The following is a 24,288-nucleotide window of genomic DNA, read 5'->3' on the forward strand; positions in this document are numbered from 1 at the left end:
AATCTTCTGTTTCTTTTCTTTGCAACTGTACCTCCAGCAACCTGTGTGATGTTATCTGCCAGTTGGCAAATTCATCATTGGTGAAAGAAGCTGGTTAGTTGTGGCCACAGTGCTAACAATAAACAAGAATACTCCTAATGAGGCTGTTAAGAATATAAACAACAAGCATATTAGCTATGTATACACTTCTAGACAGTCTCTTCCCTGATCGAATACATGGTCAGCAGAAGGAGTTGGTTTGTTGGTCAGTTACTGCAGAAAAAGATGCTATAAACACAAGTGGCTCAGTAGACTATGTTATGTGCACCATTATCAGTCCTCCAATGCCTGCAGTGAAGTAAATTTTGCTATACCTGGAAAATATAACATGTACACATTATATTTGCACATTCATGAGGTTCCTAGCTTTGTTATTAATGAATATCAAAATATATTCAACTTAAACCATGAATTAAGGAACCAGACTGGTACACAATTTTATTTGCATGGTCTAAGTAGGAATTGTATTAATTTTGTCTTTTCTGGAAGATGTGCACATTATATTTACCCAGGCATAAAATTCATAGCCTTGTTAGTAATCTATTTAACTTAAACCATGAATGAAGGAACCAGACTAGTGCCCAATTTTATGTGCATGGCCTAAATAGGAAATAGTATTGTTCATTCACTAATGTATGTGCTGGAGATTTGATTCTTCCCCAGTTTACATGCATTACATGAAGCAAACAACGTTGCTAAGAAACAATCACAGCAAAGCATTCTGTGTGATTCTTTTTGACTGTGTCCTTGTTTATATCTCACAGTGACTACTACCCTTTGTGCAGCAGACTCCACTTTTGGGTCAAGGCCAGATCCAATGTAGTTAAAATGAACAAAGGAAGATCACATTAAAATATTTTTACAAATATTGCACAAGCAAGTATAGTGGTTTCATTATCTGGTGTTTGGCATCTAGCATGCAGGTGCCGAGCAAGATTTGCTGTATTGTACCCCAGTAGAAGAACAAAAATGTTACAGTGACCCTGCTGTCGTATGAATATTTGCATGGAAGAACTGTCTTTATCTCTTGTGAGAGTTACAGTGTACCTGTTATGGTACACACAAGTTAATCTAATTTTAAAGAGCATTAAATTCCATCTCGCCATTGCTAGCAAATGTATAGACTTTCAGTTAGAACTGTCGTTCATATTAGCAGTGTCTAATTCAGAGGAGTGACTTGCTCACTGTCATACTGCAACTCCAGCAGTAGGCTTTCCTCACCCTTGCTGTGGGGAAGTATGGGACACTATTGTTATGGTACTTTTTTGCAGTAAACAAAGATGTTTAAATGTCTATCTGTTCCTGTCCAAATTAAAGAAAATTGAATTGCGTATATACGCTGAAGTAATTCAGACTGACACACGGAGTTCAGGTTAAAATAACTTCGAGGAAATTTATTGGCAAGTGAAGCAAGAGCGGGCTCGCAGGCCCTTTTAAGAGGCATTTTGCGTCATCATTGATTATCAAGATATCAGTAAATAAACATCATTAATTGGATTAATTGTTAAGTGTCTGGGTTAGTGTCCACCTATCAATATAATTAATTGGCTCAAAAACTAAGTGGTTAGCTAAGTGTCCACCCACCGATAGGTGGTATTGTTCTGGACACGGGTGGGGACAGAGGGCTCAAGCGCCATCTTCCCTAGCATGAGGTTTACTCGGTGGAAAGGGGGGCTTGAGCGTCATTTTACACAGTCAGTGATGTCAGGTCTTGTGGTCAGGTGCAAGGTCTCTTATGAATAGAACATTTCATTAGTACAGTGTTCTCATGGCCTTCAAATTATACTATGTTGCGAGTTAGGGGAAATTCAGCAGTTTCTGAGTTAGTCATGTCCTTATAGAGAATACGGTCTCTGTTCATTGTATTAAATGTGCTGGGAAATTCTGTCATGTAATGTAGTCTCCAAATGGAGAAGTCAGGTAATGAGGACAAAATGGAGGGTTTGTCTCAATGTGAGGGTTAAAATGGAGTTAGTACAATAATTCAATACAAGTTCAATAAAGATTTTTAATAATTCTACATCAGTCCCCCCTATGAAATGTTAGATTCTAAGAGATAAAACTTTATTTGTTAATACCAGAAGACGTGTTAGCCCAAAGGCACAGAAACCCCGTGGCCGCTAGCTAGGTGTTAATGCAAAGTGCAAGTCTGTCCCTAAATCTGACCCTAATAGGCTAACTCATCGTCAGTATGGCTCTCGAACACTTCACTCCCATGGGTGGCCCATGGTGGCTTGCCCACCACTTCTCCACACGGGGTCTTTACCATTCACTGACAGATGCTGTCCCTAAGCTGGTCCCTTCCTAGAATTCTCGCACTTTATCAACAAAAGGGATAGTTTGCAGCGGTAAACAGGGTGAGTTGAGATCTTGGAAATCTTGGTCATCAACTTCTAGATGTGTGAAAGTGGGTGCCGCTTGGTCAACAGTCTTCATGAGGGATTTTCTCAGACAAGGGAGGACACAACAAAAGAGAAGAGCAAAGATAAAAAGAAAAATTAGTATTGCTATACCAATATGCATTAGAGCCTTTTGCCATCCCGTCATCCAACCAAACCATCTTTCCTAGGGATCTTTTATCCCAGAATTCCGTTTTAACTCCTCAGAGAGTTCATTTAATTTTTCTATGGCTAATGTAACTTTACCATTAGGGCCTGTGTTTTCTGGGATGTAGGTACAGCATGTCATGGTGTCGGGCAAAATTTTACATACTCCTCTTTTTTCAGCTAGAATCATGTCTAAGGCCATTCTATTCTGGAAGGCCATTTGGGATGTGGCCTGCAGCTGTTCGGCTAATCCCTGGAGGGCATCTCTGGTATAATTAACAAAGCGCTGTTGGTTATAATAAATGTAATTTATCCAATTTAAATTCTTGTTTGCGGTAACTATGGTAAAAAGTGATTCAAATCCTGCAGCAACTTCATCTCTTGCTTTAAATTCATTGGGCACCCCCCTAGGCACCCCAATGGCATCAATATAAACGTGAGGATCAAAACTTCCTTTCACTGGGACTTCGCGCTTAACCTTAGTGTGACTGGACTCATGGGTGTTGAGGTGTGTGTCAGAGATAATGTGTATGGGCATAATGGCTTTAGCCAAAGTACACTCCCCCCCACCATTCTTTGTCCATTCTGGATCTTAGCTGTAAATCCCCACACAACCAGTAAATATCCCCTAATGACCTAGTATGAAACTGCAACAAGTTCATGGAGACATTTCTGTAGGTAGCACAACACCCCTTAGAGAAGTTACCCAAGAATTTACCAATTCCATCATAATTAGCATAACAAGTGTAATTACCTTTATATACTGTAATACCATCTGGGGGTTTGACATCCTTGGTTAGAAGAGGATACTCTACTGTCCATGCTTTACATATGGACCTGTTGAAATCGTAGTGATAGGCAAAAAGACTCAAAACACATTCTTCTATATCTACTGGCAGGGTTAAAGGCACAGTGCCCAGGTGAGGCCGGGCACCGCCACACACATAGCATGCGGTTCTGTTATGCTTATTAGCATTATATTTCATCCATTCCAACCATAGGTTAACATCATTAAAACCTGTTTCAGCGGCCATGGTATCTTCAAAGGTGGGGTTAGCAATGGCCATCATGTCTTGAAAGGTCTGGATGTGTGGTTTTAATGGGTTAGGGACCATATGGGTGGCCCCTTGCCACTCAGAAGATTTGCACATATCTTTGAGGTAGAAATGCCCTAACTTGTGGTATGAACCCTTTTTCCAATACATCCCCATTACATATTGGTCTGCATCTGTAGGACTTGGATGCTCAATATTAAGGATTAATTTCATTGGTGTACCCCCCCCCAGGCTTTCTCAAAGTCATTCTCTGGAGAAGGGATCTACCATGATCATCTACTTTAGATAAGGCACTTTTTGGTTTGTAACCCCAGGCAGGCCCGGCATTCCATCCCGCCGCCCCCCAATGGTCACAATTGTGCCCCCATTGTTTGTCAACTACACAAACATATGGGTCTTTCGCATGAGGGATATCTCTATAGATATTCTGAATTTGTGATGTAGGGAATGGGCATTCTACGATGTCACAATAATCAAAGGTATAAGTAGCCACGTGGGTACATGATGAATTATACCAGCTGTAATGCGCAGTAACACTTGTGGATTCTCTGAGATTGTGGCATTGGAGCAAAGGGCAGCATGTAAGTACAGATATCACAGCTTCTAGACTTTAAAAATATATGATAAATCATATATTTGATGCCCTTGGGGCTAGGAACTTTTAACGTGAACTTGTCATGATAGGTTCGTTTTATATTGTCTTTTTAGGCAAAAAAAAATTAATGTAAGCACATAAATATAAATTACGAAAAAACATACTTTTTTTTTCTTTTACCATTTTGCTAAGTTATATACCTTGGGTAAAAAAAATTAAACACTACAGCATTGGAAATACAATTCTGTATTCCTAATGCTATAGTGTCTCTCTCCCTAGATGTATTCCGGTGTGTCTCCCGTTGGCAGTAAAAATGAGAAAAAAACAATTACTTACCTTTTTCATGCAGGTCTCTGATCACTTCTGCTCAGTGTAATAGAGCAGCAGGAAATGCTAGCACACTGCTCAGTGTAATAGAGCAGCAGGAAAATGCAAGCAAAATGCTTGGTTGTATAGGGAGAGGTATTAGCAGTAGAAAGAGGGGAAGTGCTCATGCCATCCATTGTACAGAACACTGGTGAGACCTCACTTGGAGTATTGCACGCAGTACTGGACACTGTATCTTCAGAAGGATACAGGTAGTTCCCGACTTTACAAACTAATTGGTTCCTAAGCCTAGTTCATAAAGTGAGAGTTCATAAAGTGAGAACTAATTTCCCATAGACCGCAATGTAATAAGCATAGGTTCCGTTCCTGACCAAGAAATTTTACTATAGAAAACCTAAATTATTAAGTACAGATACAAAATATAGGCATAACAAATACATATATGTTGTAGGAACATTAAAGAAATACATAAGATATTAAATTCTTCATCAAATCGTCCTCAATCATCATCGTCCTCAATGAAGAGACATGAGGCACCGCACAGTCCACCCTCAATTGTTTGTTATGTTGAAGGCTGTACCTCACTTGTTTCTGGTTTGTTTGAGACAGAACTAGTCACAGCAGCTTTCTGTAGACAAAAGCTGTGATAGTGGTTTGCTTGCAACACATTCTTTTCTTTTAGTGGTAAATTTCCATCTAGCAGGAATAGGCATTTCTTAGATCTCTAGCAACTTTGGTACTTCTCTCAAAGTTAGAATCTTGTGACTCAAAAATATTAATTGCCTTTTCTATGTGTTGAAATGCATCCTCGAGGCCTTTCAAAGTGAAAAAATGAAAAGGAGTTTTAGGTGCAGTAACATCTTCTACCTCTTCAACTTCCTCTTGTTCTTCTATATCTAAGAGGTCTTCCTTGTGCGCTTCAAGAAGGTCATTTATGTCAATTGCAGAGACGTCCAGGTCCAATCTGTTGACTAGAGTAACGATTGCTTCTGTGTTCTGCTGTACAATTTCTGCTGGTTCTTCAAACCCTTCAACATTAGTTCCAAACAACTGAGGGCAGAGCTTTTTCCTAACACATTTCATGGTTGTCTCTGAAATTTTGTTGCAGGCATATGCTGTAATTCTTTCTGCATCTAAAATATTAAATGATTTTCTCCAAACATCTTTAAGACTTGGACCTGTCTCGTTATTCATTTCTTTAATAAACATTTCAAATGTCTGCCGAAGATACAGTGCTTTAAATGTGGCGATAACACCTTGGTCCATTGGTTGCAAAATGGAAGTTGTATTTGGAGGCAAGAATATGATTTTGACATTAGGATGATGATGTTGAAGAGAGGGTGGATGACTGGGTGCATTATCTACAGAATAACTTGAAAAGGTATTGATTTATCTTCACAATATTTTTTCACTTCAGGTACAAAATAATGTGAGAACCAATCTTCAAACAGCGATGCAGTAACCCAACCTTTTTTTTATTGGCTTTCCATATAAATGGCAGTGTGCTGTTCACAATTCCAATTTTAATATCAGAAGATCAGAGTAATGAACATCATAGGTGTAACCATTGAAGTGTGTGTTTTCCCAAGCTATCCTGTCTCTAAAAGAAGTCCAGGCCTGCTCCCAACCTACCCAAAAACAAATCCTAACTGGTCACATCTTACACAATGTTACAATATAGCTGGAGGGAAGAGATCAAAGGGAAAGACTTGTGTAAAGACAGAACTCTCTGGGGCAGGATAAATCACCTTTGGGAGGGAAAATGGACTCTGGGACTTGTTCTTTTAAAGACTGATTCTTGCAGTCATTAACTACAACAGCCAAGGAGATGGGGATCCTTTCTTCTCTTTGTCTCTTTTGGAGAGGACAGCGCAACAAGCACCGGGTGCGCTCTGGTGAACTGAGAGAGACTGTCCCAGTCTACCCAAGATGAAGGCGCAAGGGGCAGATCTTTATTTAAATGTCTAAGTATTGACATTTTATTATGTATCTTTTGATTATGTACTGGGTGTGGTTATAATGGGTAATGTGTATATCCTTTTAAAATCTGTAACAGTATCCTAAATCAATATTAACAATACATGTTATTATACACTTGTGTTTGTGTCTTATTTGTCACACATTCCCTAAAAGAATATCCCTGTAAGAGGGTCATAATTTCTTACAACCGAAAAAGAAAGATGTTGGTGAGGATAAACCTCCTTCTTCTGGGGCATACTTAACAGCACCTTGGAAATTCGTGCTCCATTCTCCTTGTTGATGAGGGTCTTGTGTTCCTAGAAAACCTGCAACGGATGTGGAGGGTGCATTAGACGAGGAGGAGAATGGAACTCTATAATGTAATCCTGAACCATCTGGAGGATAAAATCCAAGCGTAAAAAAGGCAATTACTGTCGAGTCCTGCAAAAGGAGGTAAAATCTTTGGAAGGACATAGAGGGAAATTCACCTGAGGAGAAGCACCTCTGCCCCAAGCAGAGTCCTGTCTGTGCCCCAGTGAAATGAGGGTTCCCGTGAGGAGACAGCCAGGATGGACCTCGGACCAAACAATGGGATTATATTAAAAACTTATTATGATATTCACATATACAATAATTTGCCTTAAAGGCACAGCGCATCTTTTTGTGAGATATGTCCTTGTGTTATGTCTAAGATTGTTCTCCATTTAAATAATTGATTGTAAGCTTCTTCCTCTCTCCCTACTCCCCTCCTCTGGTCACTCACCTCGCATCATATCGGTCTTCCGATATGAAATGTTCAAGTGGCGACCATGGGCGTTTGTGCGGTAATGAAGCCTTGTCTCGCACTTAATCCCGGCCGAGGTCCTTCATTGGAATTGCAAACAGGTCTTCGTATGATATTATTGTTATTACTATTATAATCATATATTATTATAATGACAAAGAGTACGACCATGTGAAAAGTATTTTTCTAAACATGTCAGTTCTAGGTGGCCAGAGATCAAAAGTCTATTCTATGCTTCTACCACCCTTATTGAACTAGTACAATTTTATATGAATTCCATGTTTTTCTGCCTCGCAATTTCAATTATATCTCCATCCTATATTTTGCTAAATCCTGCAATTAGTGATATGTAATTTGGTAAGGTCTACAGCCTTACATTGCTACTCAATGAAATAAAAACATAGCATAATACTTACATTGATTAAATGATGCCACACCTAACATTTGTATAGTTTATTAAGAAATTATGTTCCATATGAATGTAATAAATTCATTCATTTATTTTTTAAATGTATTTATTTATTTAGATACCCATCAACTGTATTTTTTTATATTTATGCGTTCCATTGTCCAGTTGTGCATTTTGTGTATACATCTTTTAAACTGTCAGTTCATGTGCTGTCTTACATAACAATTTGTATAAAAGTGCTACATGTAAACTTACATGTCTGCGGAATGTGTTGCCACTTTAGAAGTATAATAGGGATCGACCGATTATCCGTTTGGACAATATTATCGGACGATATTCTGTATTTTCAGCAATATCGGTATTGGCCAATAAAGAACAGATATTGCCGATAATGCAGACCAGGATCCTGGGGGGCCCAGCGACAATCTTACTTACCTTCCCAGCAGCTCCCTTCAGCTCCCCTGTCTAACTCTTGCGAGTCCCGCGGCCATCAGAGCGTTGCCATGGGTTACCATGGCAACGCGGCACGCAGGCCGCAAGAGTTAGACAGGGGAGCTGCTGGGAAGGTAAGTGAGAGTGTTGCTGGGCCCCAGAACCGCCGCGGGCCCCCAGCGAATGCCATATCCCCCTTCCTTGGCCAGGTAAGAAGCAGGGAGGGGGGACTAAAACACTGCATTCACTATACACACACACATACTGCATTCAGTATATATTTATTATACACACATTACACAAACACACACTGCATTCACTATACACATACTACACACACACACACTGCATCCACTACACAAACATACACTGCATCCACTACACACACACACACACACACACACACACACTGCATTCAATAATCAAATACTCTCACTGCATCCACTACACACTATATACTTGAAAACATAAAAAATTCTGACTGGCATGTATATTTTGTACATTTACCTTTAATAAAAAAATTTGCAAAAAATAAATAATAAACATGTTCAGTTAACAGTAGATTTGTGTAGAAATAGTTTACTTTTTAAAAATGGTAAATGTACAGAGTATCGGTAAGTTATCGGCTATCGGCCTGAAAGTTCACAGATTATCGGTATCTGCTCTAAAAAAAATCAATATCGGTCGATCCCTAAAGTATAATAATAGGTTTAATGGCCATTCCATGTCTAATCAACAAGGTCCTCAATCTCACATTCTTTGATTTAAAAACAATTATATATAATACAGTGGAACCACGGTACTCGAACTTGACCCACTCCACAAGTCTGTTTGAGAACCGATTTGCTTGAAAACCGAATTAAAATTTTCCATAAAAATAAATGTAAATTAGATTAATTTGTTCCACACCCCCAAAATTACAGCATTCTAACACATATTTTACAGTTTTTATAATACCTTACATGCACAAATTTATACAGAAAAACAAGAAACAGACTGTAAATGAAATGAAAATGTAACTTCTCTTTACCTGTGTCAGCTCTATTTGCTGACAGAATGGAGCGGTTTGCTGACAGAATGGAGCTCTGTTCGCTCTGTTGTCTAGTTAAATATTTTAAATATTTTAACAACTGATTATAGATGTCTTTGAAGAGTAAATATAAGTATAATTAGAAATACTGCAATAAGCTCTATATAAGAACCAGTAAATATACTCTTATTTATTTTATAATGTTTTGCTTTTCTCAGATCCAACTGCAGATCAGTTACGTCATCTAATGATGTTGCATGGAGGCCAATACCATGTTTACTATTCTCGGTCTAAAACAACTCATATTATTGCAACAAATCTCCCCAACAGCAAGATTAAAGAGCTTAAAGATGAGAAAGTTGTACGCCCTGAGTGGATAACAGAAAGGTATTGTGCGTTTGAAAATGTTTATTTTTTTTTTTGCATTGTGGTTTGTATATTGGGTCACACTGACCCTGACTTGCCAATCCTGATTCTAGATAAAAGTGTGTAGCTGCCAAGCTAAGTGGAAGATAAGTATTTTTTTACTTCATGCACCCAGACAGATTTTCTATAATCAATATTATAGATATCCTTATAAGAATAAACATTGCATTATTAGTTATTTAGTTAACCACTGTGAAAGTAGAGCTATTACTGAATTTTGTTATGATTTGAAAGTGACACATGACACATTTGAGTTCTACTATTGTATGAGAGATATAGATGGGTTGACTTGTAATGAAGCAGAATGGGTCCCTAAATTCAGATAATACTGTAATGCTCATCTTCCCTACTGCTTTGGGCAGATTTAACATAGAGCTCAATTTACTGGGGCTGCAAAAGTATATTAGAATAAGTGCATAAACAAATGTAAACCGACAATATTTATTTGCATGCTAATTTGTGTTTCTTGTTTTTAATAGCATAAAGGCTGGACGTCTTCTTTCATATGTACCTTATCAGCTATATACAAAGCAGTCCAATGTTCAGAAAAGCTTAAATTTTACCTCCAAGTGCAGATCAGATGATCAGTTGCCAGGGCCCAGCAATATTACAAGGGAAACCAACCACAAAGTGTAAGTTAACTATTTCCATTGGTGCAGAAAATGATCTGTTTGTCATAGCACCTGCTTAGCATGCTAATCTCCAAAAAAGTAAATAAAAACCTCACATCCTATAACATACTCACTGACTTCAACGATGACTGCATCTTCAAATAGACTCTGAGAAATTGAGGATCCAACTACTTGGTGTATAAGCGTGCACAAAACATCCTTAGGGATAGGACTCAAACCCCTGTCTCCTCTTTTACAATACAGTTGGAATTGATTTAAAATCTGCAAGTGCTTCTTGTGTTTTTCCATAGTAACTGTTTAGCTACAGGCAGCACATGGACACATCAATCCTGATTAGTGTGAGTGCACATCCCCTTCAATGATGGGGATGTCCAAAGTTTATATAGAAATAATCTTTCTGCCATCATATAGCACTTTAAAACTGTATCATGTATTGATGGACTTTAGCTTTTGTAAAAAAAACAAAGTATAGCTAACCTTTACATTTTTCCTGCATACAGCTGCAGTATGTGAGAGATGTTTAAAGCTGTAGGGAGAAGTAGCCTTCTACAATTAAACAAATTGAGCACTCTTCTGCTGTAAATACCTACATTGCACTAGACACCCCCAGTTCTTTCTAGTCTCAGTTTGGAAAGGACATGTTATGCCTCGTTTTGTGGCTGCTGTAGTGGGGCATGCAAAGGCTGCTGGCAGCCATCCAGCAGCGAGTTCCCACCCGGGTTGGGAGGTGAGCAATAGCTTGAGGGTAACGCATTACAGAATGCCAGAAGCACCCACATATATTTCCCGATGCACACAGGATGTGCGTTTTGGTGGAGTAAGGGCCAACCCAGGATGTGGCCAATCTAGTTACAGGTCTTGTGCCTGCGATCAATGGAACGCATGCCCAGGAGGTGATGCCTACCATGGCATTCCAACAACTAAAAAAGCATCTAATAAAAGCAAGCATTTATCTTCCACAGAGTGTGCCATACCACTACCTGATGCTTTCCAGAAAAGAGTGTGCAATATATTGAAAGTCATTGAAAAAGCTAAGCAAAAGGATATGAATACGTTCCAGTCGTGGTTTCAGAATATTTTGTTTCAGGCCTTCTCTAATTTCAAACAAGCCATCATTAAATAGGTTAAGGCTGCACACTAAAAGGTGCAGGTCCGGTTCTACACCTGAGCTGCCATCAGGAGAAACTTCACAGAGCTCATCTGGTTCTGATTCCTCCAGTGTTCTAAACAAGAAACTTAGTTTCCCATGGCGAAGCTGGGAAAATTAATTTAAAGGAACACTATAGTCACCTAAATTACTTTAGCTAAATAAAGCAGTTTTAGTGCATAGATCATTCCCCTGCAATTTCACTGCTCAATTCACTGTCATTTAGGAGTGAAATCACTTTGTTTCTGTTTATGCAGCCCTAGCCACACCTCCCCTGGCTATGATTGACAGAGCCTGCATGAAAAAAAAAACTGGTTTCACTTTCAAACAGATGTAATTTACCTTAAATAATTGTATCTCAATCTCTAAATTGAACTTTAATCACATACAGGAGGCTCTTGCGAGGTCTAGCAAGCTATTAACACAGCAGGGGATAAGAAAATCTTAATTAAACAGAACTTGCAATAAAGAAAGCCTAAATAGGGCTCTCTTTACAGGAAGTGTTTATGGAAGGCTGTACAAGTCACATGCAGGGAGGTGTGACTCGGGTTCATAAACAAAGGGATTTAACTCCTAAATGGCAGAGGATTGAGCAGTGAGGCTGCAGGGGCATATACACCAAAACTGCTTCATTAAGCTAAAGTTGTTCAGGTGACTATAGTGTCCCTTTAAAGAAGTCATGAAAGTAGTATGGGATATAGTCTCTACGTTAAAAAAGACTTTCCTATTCATCCCATGGTATAACCATAATTAAGAATGGAAAAATCCAAAAGAAGGGTTTCATTTCTAAACCGTATTAGCAACTTTTTAGGTTGCAAGAATCCAAAGCCTGGGATAAAAAGGCTGAAACATCTAGCAGGTCCTTTTTTGAGGCATCTGCTTTTATCAGCAAAGCTGCAATTGCAGGCAAAAATGAGGCTAGAGCTAAGGATGTTTGGTTTCAGGAACTGAGGGTTTGTCTCATGGGCCAAAATAACAAAGATGCTGTTAAACTATTTTAGATTTTTCTTTTGTATAATTGAGGGTGTCATTTGCAATTAAAGTATTTATAGCATGTTCTAATACATTTTATAGCTTGCTGATTTTAGTGACCATGCAGATTTAATTGGCGATTTGGTTTAGAATTCAATTATTTTGTTTAATATATATATATAGATATATTTTTTTTCTTTCTTATTTTTGTTTACTATGTTTAATCAGGCATTTAGGTGACTAGTGATATATGTGTATGCATATTAATATTGTAACGTAAATATTTAACATATTTTTCATTACACTATAGAAATCATTCCATGAAGGATAACTTTGTAACAGAGAGCACTGTTCAGCCAAATGGGACATATGGATGGGAAGAGGAACATGAGCAAGGAGATGAAGATTTTGAACTGTGGGATTTAGAGCAAGCGTTTTCTGATCATATGCCTAATGGAATACAGAACCACAAAGGCAATACAGCTGTGTATAATGGACACAGTTTCAGCTCTAATGGTGCCTTAAAGTCACTGGATAGCTCAGTGAATTCTAGTAACTCTTTAGCAAGCAGAAATATTTCATTGCAGCAGGAAAAGCCTAACACAGGCAGCATTGACATTACAGACTGCATTTCAGAGCAGTTGCAACCAAACAGACACACAGATATTTCTTGCGATTTGCATAGAACTGCATCAAGCTTGCCTTCTTCCTCATCGTCATGTTTGCACAGTAACACAAAAGTCAATGGTGCTCACCACTCGCTCAAGGGGCCTTCAAGCACAAAAAGCACTACAGTACTTTCGCCCACACGGGCAGTCTCCCCACAGCTACCCAAGACAGTGGACTCCAATTTTATCTCAGACTTTTATGCTCACTCCAGACTTCATCACATATCTACTTGGAAGTGTGAATTTACGGAATATGTACGCAAACTGCAGACACAGAGTAATGGCATCCTCCCAGGTCGTGAGAGATTTAAAAAAATGAAGAATGGTATGTATTCAATAAAACTGTTTTAAAAGTCACGTTGTAACCAATGCCAAGAAATTGGCTCTCTGAGTGTATTGAGTAAGATAGTTTAGATGGTCACATCATTTCAAAGGTTATGTTGCGTAGAACCCTGCTTTTGCTGTGTCACATCACAGAGTGCTGCAGAGATTTGGAAAAACAAATTACTGTGAGTGAAATACTATTCTCTGGGTAGGTGACACCAAAGAAGGAATTTGACTTCCTCTTTTCCTTTCAAAGTTAGGCCAACATGTGAGTACAATGAGCATATACTGCACCTGTAACGTGGGCAGACATCCATCCACTTTCTCTGTCTCTGGAGAGAGCCCAAGCAGTAGCCACACACAAACACGGTCGATGACTCCGGGGATTGCTGCAATCAGCACAGGTCACAGAACTTTAAACCAGACTGTGTTTAAAATGCTTTGAGCTTGTTTGGTTATTCCACCCATCTTGTTTATATATCTACACTAATCTAATTGATACTGCATCTAAATGCAGATTTTCCCCATCATAATAATGTACTGTTAATAAGGAAATATTTGTAATGATTTCTGTGCTCTGTTACTTGCATTGTAATACTGTTCTGTACTGTTTTATGCGTCTGTTTCTATTATGATTATACATTGTGCTCTGAAAGGGAAATAGTCTGGTAAAAATATCCCTTATTTTTAATGCATTTTGTAACTAAAGTATTAAAAATTGGAAAACAATTTAAATTAAAAGAAACTTAGAAGGTACTGTTTTGTGGATCTGCCTGCAGCTGCACTGAAATATATCCCTAACCAGGAAGATACGTTTATTCCATAAACCTCTGTCCAGCAGTAATTTATGGGAGGCTGGATTTGAGTTTTTGATTTAAACCACTAGTCAGTAAGACTTGATTTAAATCATGACTTTTAAATGTTCTTGCTGGTTGCTTTAATTTTGATATTTGCAACAAGAGGAAGATTTCAGATTTAAAGTACCGTATATACTCGAGTATAAGCCGAGTTTTTCAGCCCATTTTTTGGGCTGAAAAACCCCAACTCGGCTTATACTCGAGTCAGAGTCTGTATTATGGCAATTTGCATTGCCATAATACAGACTGGGGGGGAGAGGGGGCTGGCAGAGCTGTACTTACCTTTCCTGCAGCTCCTGTCAGCTCTCTCCTCCTCCGCGCCGTCCGTTCAGCACCTCGGTCAGCTCCCAGTGTAAGTCTCGCGAGAGCCGCGGCTCTCGCGAGACTTACAGTGTGAGCTGACAGAGGGAGCTGCACGGACGGCGCAGAGGAGGAGAGAGCTGACAGGAGCTGCAGGAAAGGTAAGTACAGCTCTGCCAGCCCCCCTCTCCCCCCCACTGAACTACCAATGCCACTGGACCACCAGGGAAGGAGAGCCCCCCTCCCTGCCATATATCAAGCAGGGAGGGGGGACGAAAAAAAATAAATAAATTAAATAAGAAAAAAAATAATAATAATAAAAAAAAAGGGGTATAAGGACCACTATGGGAGGGGGGGTGGGGGTGGGTTAAGGACCACTATGGGAGGGAGGGGGGTTATAAGGACCACTATGGGAGGGAGGGGGGGGATAAGGACCACTATGGGAGGGAGGGGGGGGATAAGGACCACTATGGGAGGGAGGGGGGTATAAGGACCACTATGGGAGGGAGGGGGGGATAAGGACCACAATGGGAGGGGGGGGGATAAGGACCACTATTGGAGGGAGGGGGGTATAAGGACCACTATGGGAGGGATGGGGGGTATAAGGACCACTATGGGAGGGGGTGGGATAAGGACCACTATGGGAGGGAGGGGGGTATAAGGACCATTATGGGAGGGAGGGGGGGGGGGTATATGGACCACTATGGGAGGGATGGGGGGGGATAAGGAACACTATGGGAGGGAGAAGGGGGATAAGGACCACTATGAGAGGGGAGGGGGAAGTAAGGACCACTAGGGGAGGGGAGGGTAAGGACCACTAGGGGAGGGGTGAGTCAGGACCACTGGGGGGGGAGTGAAGGAACACGGGGGTGGGGAGGTAAGGACCACTGAGGGAGGAGGAGGGGAAGTCAGGACATATGGGGGGGGGAGGGGGCGGCAAAAAATGTTTTGCCTACGGCGGCAAATATCCTTGCACCGGCCCTGCACACACTGCATTCACACACTGCATTCATGCACACACACACTGCATTCATGCACACACACACTGCATTCATGCACACACACACTGCACTCATACACACACTGCACTCATACACACACGCTGCACTCATACACACACGCTGCACTCATACACACACACATACGCACACACTGCATTCATTATACACACACTGTAAATAAATATTCAATTAATATATTTTTTTTAGGATCTAATTTTATTTAGAAATTTACCAGTAGCTGCTGCATTTCCCACCCTAGTCTTATACTCGAGTCAATAAGTTTTCCCAGTTTTTTGGGATAAAATTAGGGGCCTCGGCTTATATTCGGGTCGGCTTATACTCGAGTATATACGGTAATAACTTTTTAGTTTAACAGTTACATGATAACTTCTTTTGTTATAAACCATTGGAAAGACAAAGCTAATGATGAAATTGTTGCAAGGTGCATTATTTACACTTTAATCACTCATATTTGGAGAAGAACTTACAGCATGCTAGCATACTTATTCTTTTGTTAGCTTCAACATCGTTTTTTTTTTTTTAACTGAAAACCAAAAAATCTGGTCAAACAATATATATAAAAAAAAACCAAAAACCTTAAACTGCAATGGTTTGCTTTCTTATATGGGTCCCCCGTAGGCACCAAGCCTTCTCTGATGCTGGGTGATGCGTATCTGGCTTCTGTAGAGTTGCGGAAGCCAGATGCTGATCCCTCTGATCATTCATTGGCTGAGCGTGTCGGCAGAGCGCTTTTAGACAATAAATGACTCACTGTGCAAAGCATATGAGCAGAGTTGTCATTAGCCATTCATGAAATCTTGTTCCAGACTGGCTACTGATGTACTTATGACACTACTGAAGGTGGTGATGGTTTAAACACTTGATAGGGATAAAAAGTAACCCAGAGATATGTTCAGGGGAAACAAAATTGTTAGTTCAAGACTTGCATACTTGAATAAAAAATTACTTCCTCTTTTATTGCGAAAGCTTACAGATTATATAGTACTTTGTAAAACAGCTTTGTGATTTGTGCGACAAAAACAGGATGCTTGAAGGCACTTTGTACCATAAAAGGAATTTACAGAACCAAGCATATTTCAATGATTTTATATATATATATATATATATATATATATATATATATATATATATATATATATATAAAAATTGTAAAGTTAGTTAAGACATAAAAAGGGGGGCTAAGGGTAAAGCTGCAATCGTCTCCTCAGAAACCACAGAATGTCACAAGTAAAGAAATTATGCTTACTTATCAGACACTGAACTAGGGTAAAGTTCAAAGCATATCATTATCTAAGTTAGCGAATATAATAAAAACAGACTGGTCATCCGGTCATCCGTAGCTTGAGCCTTGGGTCAAGGTGCCTTCCATAACACACTATAGGGTCAGGAATACATGTTTGTGTTCCTGACCCTATAGTGTTCCTTTAACAATACGTTACATTTTCAGGTTGTTAAGTATAAGTGTTATGGTAGTGTAGGAGTTAAAAAAAAGACTTTACTGCGAGGGCAACACTGGTACATTGTTACCGTATATACTCGAGTATAAGCCGAGGCCCCTAATTTTACCCCAAAAAACTGGGAAAACTTATTGACTCAAGTATAAGACTAGGATGGGAAATGCAGCAGCTACTGGTAAATTTCTAAATAAAATTAGATCCTAAAAAAATTATATTAATTGAATATTTATTTACAGTGTGTGTGTATATAATGAATGCAGTGTGTGTGTATGAATGCAGTGTGTGTGTATGAATGCAGTGTGTGTGTATGAATGCAGTGTGTGTGTATGAATGCAGTATGTGTGTGTATGAGTGCAGCGTGTGTAAGAGTGCAGCGTGTGTGTAAATGAGTAGTGTGTGTATATGAGTGCAGTGTGTGTGTGTGTGTGTTGCAGAGCCTTGGTGGGGGGTGGGCAATTTTATTATTATTATTATTATTTTAAAATTATTTTAATAATTATTTTTTATTGTTATTTTTTATTTTATTTAATTATTATTTTTTTATTAATATTTTATTATTATTTATATTTTTTTTTTCCGTCCCCCCTCCCTGCTTGATACATGGCAGGGAGGGGGGCTCTCCTTCCCTGGTGGTCCAGTGGCATTGGTGGTTGAGTGGGGGGAGGAGGGGGGCTGGCTGAGAGTTTACTTACCTCTCCTGCAGCTCCTGTCAGCTCACTGGGAGCTGACCGAGGTGCTGAACGGACCGGCGCGGAAGAGAAGGGAGCTGCAGGAGAGGTAAGTAAACACTCTGCAGCCCCCACAGCCCCCTGTCTGTATTATGGCAATGCAAATTGCCATAATACAGACATTGACTCGAGTATAAGCCGAGTTGGGGTTTTTCAGCACAAAAAATGTGCTGAAAAACTCTGCTTATACTCGAGTATATACGGTAGGTCCAGAAATTATTTCAGCTGTTTATCAAAATAAATTCAAGTTACAGTTAAATAGTGAATATGGGCTTAAAGTGGAGTCTCTCAGCTTTAATTTGAGTATTCACATCGAAATTGGAGGAAGGGTTTACGAATTACAGCACTTTAATATGTATCCCTCTCTTTTTCAAGTGACCAAAAGTAATTGGACAATTGACTCAAACGCTGTTTCATGGACAGGTGTGGGCGATTGCTTTTTTTTCTTCATCAGTCAAGCGGGTAAAAGGTCTAGAGTTGATTCCTGGTGTGGCAGTAACACAAGGAAACTGTTGCTGTGAATCCACAACATGTGGTCGAAGAAGCTTTCAATGCAAGTAAAACAGGGCCATTCTTAGCCAGCCCAGTTCTGGAACAGCATTCTTTGGGCAGATGAAACTAAGATCAACCTGTACCAGAATGATAGGCAGAAAAAAAAAAAGTTTGGAGAAGGCTTGGAAAGGCTCATCCAAAGCATACTACATCATCTGTAAACATGGTGGAGGCAGTGTGATGGCGTGGGCATACATGGCTTCCAATGGCACTGGGTCCCTAGTGCTGATTGTTTATTTGACATAAGACAGAAGAAGCTAGGTGAATTCTGGTGTTTATGGGGTAACAAGTCTGCTCAGATTGAGCCAAATTCAGCACATTTTACTTACTGAAGAAAACTTAAGGCAGAAAGACCCACAAACAAACAACAACTGAATACCAAAATTCCTCTAGTAGTAATTCCTAAATGTTTCATACAATGTTTTTGCCAGGCCTTATTAAATATTGAATTAAATTATAACTGGAAGTCTGCACTTCAATTGGATCTTGGTTATCTGTATCCAAATCCATTGTGGTGGCATACAGAGCCAAAATTATGAAAATTGTGCCAGTGTCCAAATATCTCTTGACCTGACTGTACATGTCCCAATGTGGCCTGAAATTAGTGGGAGTTAAAGTTCTGGACTCCTCCCAGCTGCTGTCCAAAAAATGGTTTTGGGTATTGCTCATCAGTGTAACTCCCACAAATGTCAGGCAGACCAGCACTTGTATGTCCCAGTCTGCCCAGGTTTGGGGCATCTGTCTGCAGAAAGGCGATCTGTGTATTATTTCTCATTCATTAGGAGCAATATTTGCATGAATGACTTCACCATCCTTGCAGTATGGGATTCTCATTTATGACTTGCCTCTTAACCCCTTAAGGACACAACTTCTGGAATAAAAGGGAATCATGACGGAATATTTCCGTCATCTGTCCTTAAGGGGTTAAAGCAACTCTACAGCATTTCCTACTTTGTCTTTGTATATTTTTTGACTGTGTTGGAATTTCAGTGAAGTTCAACACCGTCAATGTAAGTATTTCATAAAGATTGTATCTTTTAATTATATAGTTATATAGATTAATATATAAATTATAACAATTTCTGTTATGCATTTTTGTATTGTGATCAATTCTGCTATAACGAAAACATACAGAGCCTCCATCTGGTGCTATTAAATCACTTTTAAAGAACATGCCAGAATTTTTTTTTTTTGCATTTGCCTTCTTCAGTGAAAACAACGGTGTATGGTTTAGCATTGCAAAGGCAATGTAATTTTGTAAATTTTTCTTCATTAGGATCCATGTCCGTTTCCAGTCTAACCAAGTGCCAGAACTGTATCATACATGTGGATATGGACTGCTTCTTTGTATCTGTGGGTATTCGCAACCGAGCAGACCTCAAAGGTAAGTAAGATTATTTACCTAAAATTCATACATTTCCCCATCTGTGCTAATAGTTAATGCTTATTTTGTGCCCACCAACATGTAATTGTATGAATTCATTTAAGAATTGCTTGTAAATAACTTCATACAGAGAATAGCCATACCAGACTGTTACAGTTGTGTTAGTGAGAGAGTGAGATTTGCAGGAGTTCTTAGGTAAAGCAATATACAAACATGTATTCCTGACCTTATAGTGATAAAAACACATTTAGGGTCCCTTCTCCCCTCCCCCTCCCCTACCCCCAAATCAACCTCCTTGGCTAACATCATCAGAATCGATGATCTCAGCAAATCGCAGTGCATTTATAGGATTGGCTGGGTTTGTCAATTCAGATGATCTCAGCCAAGGGGGGTGTGGGTGGGTTCAAAGGCTGCCCTAGCCAATCAGCATTTCCTTATAGAGATGCGTGGAGATGCTGAACGGCAGTGCTGCACACCATGCAACACTGACCCTGGAATCAACGCTAGTGGCTGTCAGAGGTGTGACCACTAGAGGTGTTCCTAGGCTGTAATGTAATGCCTTTTCTTGTAAAAGGCAGTGTTTACATTAAGAAGTCTATTAAGCTGTAGCTCCAGTGGCTATAGTGTCCCTTTAACTCCTAAATGGCAGAGAGTTGAGCAGTGACCCTGCAGGTGCATGATCTACTCACCAAAACTGCTTCATTTAAGTTACAGTTATTGTGGTGCCTAAAGTTTCCCTTTAAAAATCCCTTTGCTGATATCAGTACTGATATTAACAAAGGGAGATTTTAGGGTTATGGTTAGGATATCCCTCTGAAATCAACAAGGGAAGCCTTCTCACACTATTGCTATGGTTAATATTGCAGTTACAGTTAGTGTAAGGTTTAGGATTAGGAGTGATACTTAGCAGAGGTATACATAGGGCATATTGTTGTACTCTGTAGATGATGCAGAGTACAGTTTAGGGAAATTTAATGCAGTAGCACAATACAGTGGCAAACATGAATTTAATAAGAATAGTAAAAATACAATTTGTATATAAAAGATAAAATAACATAAAAAACGCTGAAAAAAAAAAAAAAAGACACATCAATAAAACTCTAAATAAATCATGAAACACTCCATGGTACTAAACCCAGTGGTGTAAAAGATAAAATAACAAAAAACGCTGAAAAAAAAAAAAAAAGACATCAATAAAACTCAAAATAAATCATGAAACACCCCATGGTACTAAACCCAGTGGTGTCAATTCTTACAAATGGTATGCATTTATATGGGAATTTAAACTATCAATTTGCTACAATGCCCCAAAATGCAGAATAGATCCTAGAAAATTCATCTATCAATAAAGGGGGGGTAATTTTGTACTCAAAAGATGTAGCTAAACACAATATTGGATTTTTTTTTCAGGAATAGCAGACACCACATGAAAATGAACATTTAAAAACCTTGTTACGTATGTGTATGTTAAAAAAACAAACACATTTTACTACAATATTTTGTAGAAGTTGGCAGTTAAATGGCTATGTAAAAAGTGCCAAAATAACCTTAAGTTAAAGGGTCACTATAGTCACCAAAACAACTTTAGCTTAATGAAGCAGTTTTGTTGTATAGATCATTCCCCTGCAGTCTCACTGCTTAATTCTCTGCCATTTAGGAGTTAAATAACTTTTTTTTTTATGAACCCTAGTCACACCTCCCTGCATGTGACTTGCACAGCCTTCCTAAACACTTCATGTAAAGAGTCAGCTAATGGTTCTGTTTAATTTACATTGTCTTATCCCCTTCTATGTTAATAGCTTGGTAGGCCCTGCAAGAGCCTCTTCTATGTGATTAAAGTTCAATTTACAGATCAAGAGATACATTTTTTTAAGATAAATTACATCTGATTGAAAGTGAAACCAGTTTTTTTTCATGCAGGCTGTGTCAATCAGCGCCAGGGGAGGTGTGGCATGGGCTGCATAAACAGAATCAAAGTGATATAACTCCCAAATGGCAGAGAATTGGGCAGTGCAACCTGAGAGGCATGATCTATACACTAAAACTGCTTATTAAGCTAAAGTAGTTTAGGTGACTATAGTATTCCTTTAAGACCCTGTTATGACTGCTTTATACAAATGAGAACGTGTGTTTTAGTTTAGTTTTCTGTGATGGCTATTAAGCTTACAATGGCAAACATACAAAATTCAAAATTGTTCCACTTTCAATTGTTATTTTACTCCTTGTATTTCGTGACCTGTAACTATCAGAAATAAACTGAAATCCTAGACATATGATGTACTCTGTTAATAAGGTACAAAAAAATGACTATTTTGAATTGGTTTTCTTAAAGAAACACTATAGAGTCAGGAATGCAAACATGTATTTTTGACCCTCTAGTGTTAAAAAGCCATGTTAGGCCCCCGGCCACCTCTTTCCCACCTTAAAAAGGTATAAAACGCACCGCTGGTGCTGGCTCCGCCTTCTTGTCTGAGATAATCTGAATTAATTATCTCAGCAAATCTAGTGCTTTCCCGCATGCACAGGAAAATGCTGGACTGCGCCAATCAGAGTCTCCTCACAGAGATGCATTGTGTCAATGTATCTCTATGAGAAACTTTTAGTGTCTCCATGTAGAGCGTGGAGACGCTGAATGCCAGTGCTGTTCAGCACTGACCTAGGAGGCACCTCTAGTGGCCTTTTAAGTGACTGCCACTGGAGGTGTCCCTAGGCAGTATTGTAAACACTGCCTTTTCTCTGAAAAGACAGGGTTTACATTAAAATGTCTGCAGAGACAGGCTATGTACATATTAACCCCTTAAGGACACATGACATGTGTGACATGTCATGATTCCCTTTTATTCCAGATGTTTGGTCCTTAAGGGGTTAAGCAGTAGTTTTGGGGACTATACTGTCCCTTTAAGCTACACTAATTATGTACACCTTATTGTTGCCAAAAGTGTGAAAAATGTTTCTTTATTGCATATTTTTGTATTTTTTATATAATAAATGAGAATTTAGGCATGTATGAGTTGCATCATATTAAAGACCATTTATCCCTTGAAAGTGGTATATAATATGTGTAGGTGTTATAAATGAGAAAGATGGAAACTGCAAGCAATAATGCTTGTGCCCTGAAGTGCAAGACCAGCATCTGAAGCTTGTCCTTAAGAGGTAGCTTAATGAGTAGGGGACACACAGAAAAAAGCCCTGAGCCATTGTTGGATGGCAACAATGGCTGTAGTAATCAGCTGAAATACATAGAACAAAACTTACATGCCATTTTTTGCCTTTTAGCTGGAAGCAGCAAGGGGAATTATTAGTGTAGGACTTTGCCTTGACACAGCAGGTGAGCTTACGGTATATTTTAATGGTCATTGCAGTGGTACTAAAATCTTCTATTATTTAAATGTGCATAATAAATTAGGATAGTGCACAGTTAATTGTTTTGTTTGGAGTACCGGGACCGTTTATGGACACCGCTCTCAAAAAAAATCAAGCAGGAATATATCCTAGGGTACAAACTACTTACCAGTACTAAAACTCCGTGAGTGCACTCAGCCGGATTTAGACTTGCAAAATTTGACACCCAGTAACCTGTCACAAGCTCTATTTACTATTTATTTATTTACTGCTGTTTGTTTTTTACATAGTTCTTTTAGTAGATGTTCATCTATTTTTTTTTTAGAAAGGGTGATTAGAGTATTGGTACTGTAGCCTATAATCTGAAATGATTTTATCAAGGAGACAGGGTTAAAAAAATAAGAGAGAAAAAAATAATCGAATGTAGCCTGACTTGGTCAATGAGCAGAATACTAATCTGTACCGCAATCATTGGTGCTAGTGATAAAGAGCTTAATTTCATGACTGCAGGAAAATTCTTTATTTTATCCTCTTATCTTGCATTTGTCTTTCAAAATTATATGTTATGGGTTATATATTTGTTTTTACTATTGTAATATTTAGGATTTTGTTAATTTGTGTAGAGACATCAGGCATGCTTAAAAATACAGTGGTACATTTTTTGTGGGTTTTTTTTTTGTGATACAGTTTAAGTATTGCTTGCTTTGTGATAAATAACACTAAGTGATCCATATTTGCGCACACATTATTATTACAACATGACAGAATTACTGGGTTAGCATTATTTATTTTAAAAGAACACTATAGTGTCAGGAATACAAACATGTATGTAGCTATTTAGGTCCCATGTTGCGCAGATCTCACTAAGTCTTTTGTGTATGTGCGGCAAAACGCCTCTATGCAACAATCAGCATCTCCTCATAGATATGCGCTGAATCCATGCACTTCTGTAAGGAGCATTTAGTGTCTCCGTGCAGAGTCTGAGTGACTGCCACTAGAAGTGTTACTAGGCAGCAATTTAAACACTGCCTCTGAAAAGGCAGCGTTTCATTCCTGAGCCTGCATGGAAAGTTTAAAGATATCAGAATAAAGGAACACTATAGAAGTCAGCCAATCCAGTGTGTTCCAATAGGAAAATAATTGGATTGGCGGAGATTGTCATGGAGGCGGGGCTAGACGCTAGTTTGGCTAATCAGTATCTCTTTGCAGAGATGCACTGAATCAATACATCTCTATGAGAAAAGTTCAGCATCTCCATGCAGAAAGTAGAGACTTTGAGCGTCAGCAGCACGGACCCAGGA

General features: G+C 39.0%; 1 protein-coding gene across 1 annotated transcript in view; it reads left to right on the forward strand.

Annotated features, from left to right (window-relative positions):
• The window catches only part of REV1 (REV1 DNA directed polymerase), a 126,070-nt gene that overhangs the window by 23,569 nt on the left and 78,213 nt on the right, over window positions 1-24,288 (forward strand). The window contains exons 4-7 of the mRNA XM_063458810.1: window positions 9,395-9,563; window positions 10,082-10,234; window positions 12,664-13,346; window positions 19,538-19,645. Coding sequence (XP_063314880.1) covers window positions 9,395-9,563; window positions 10,082-10,234; window positions 12,664-13,346; window positions 19,538-19,645 — 1,113 coding nt within the window. The remainder of the gene's footprint in view (window positions 1-9,394; window positions 9,564-10,081; window positions 10,235-12,663; window positions 13,347-19,537; window positions 19,646-24,288) is intronic.

Source organism: Pelobates fuscus, chromosome 1 (assembly GCF_036172605.1).
Source record: "Pelobates fuscus isolate aPelFus1 chromosome 1, aPelFus1.pri, whole genome shotgun sequence".
Lineage (NCBI taxonomy): Eukaryota > Metazoa > Chordata > Amphibia > Anura > Pelobatidae > Pelobates > Pelobates fuscus.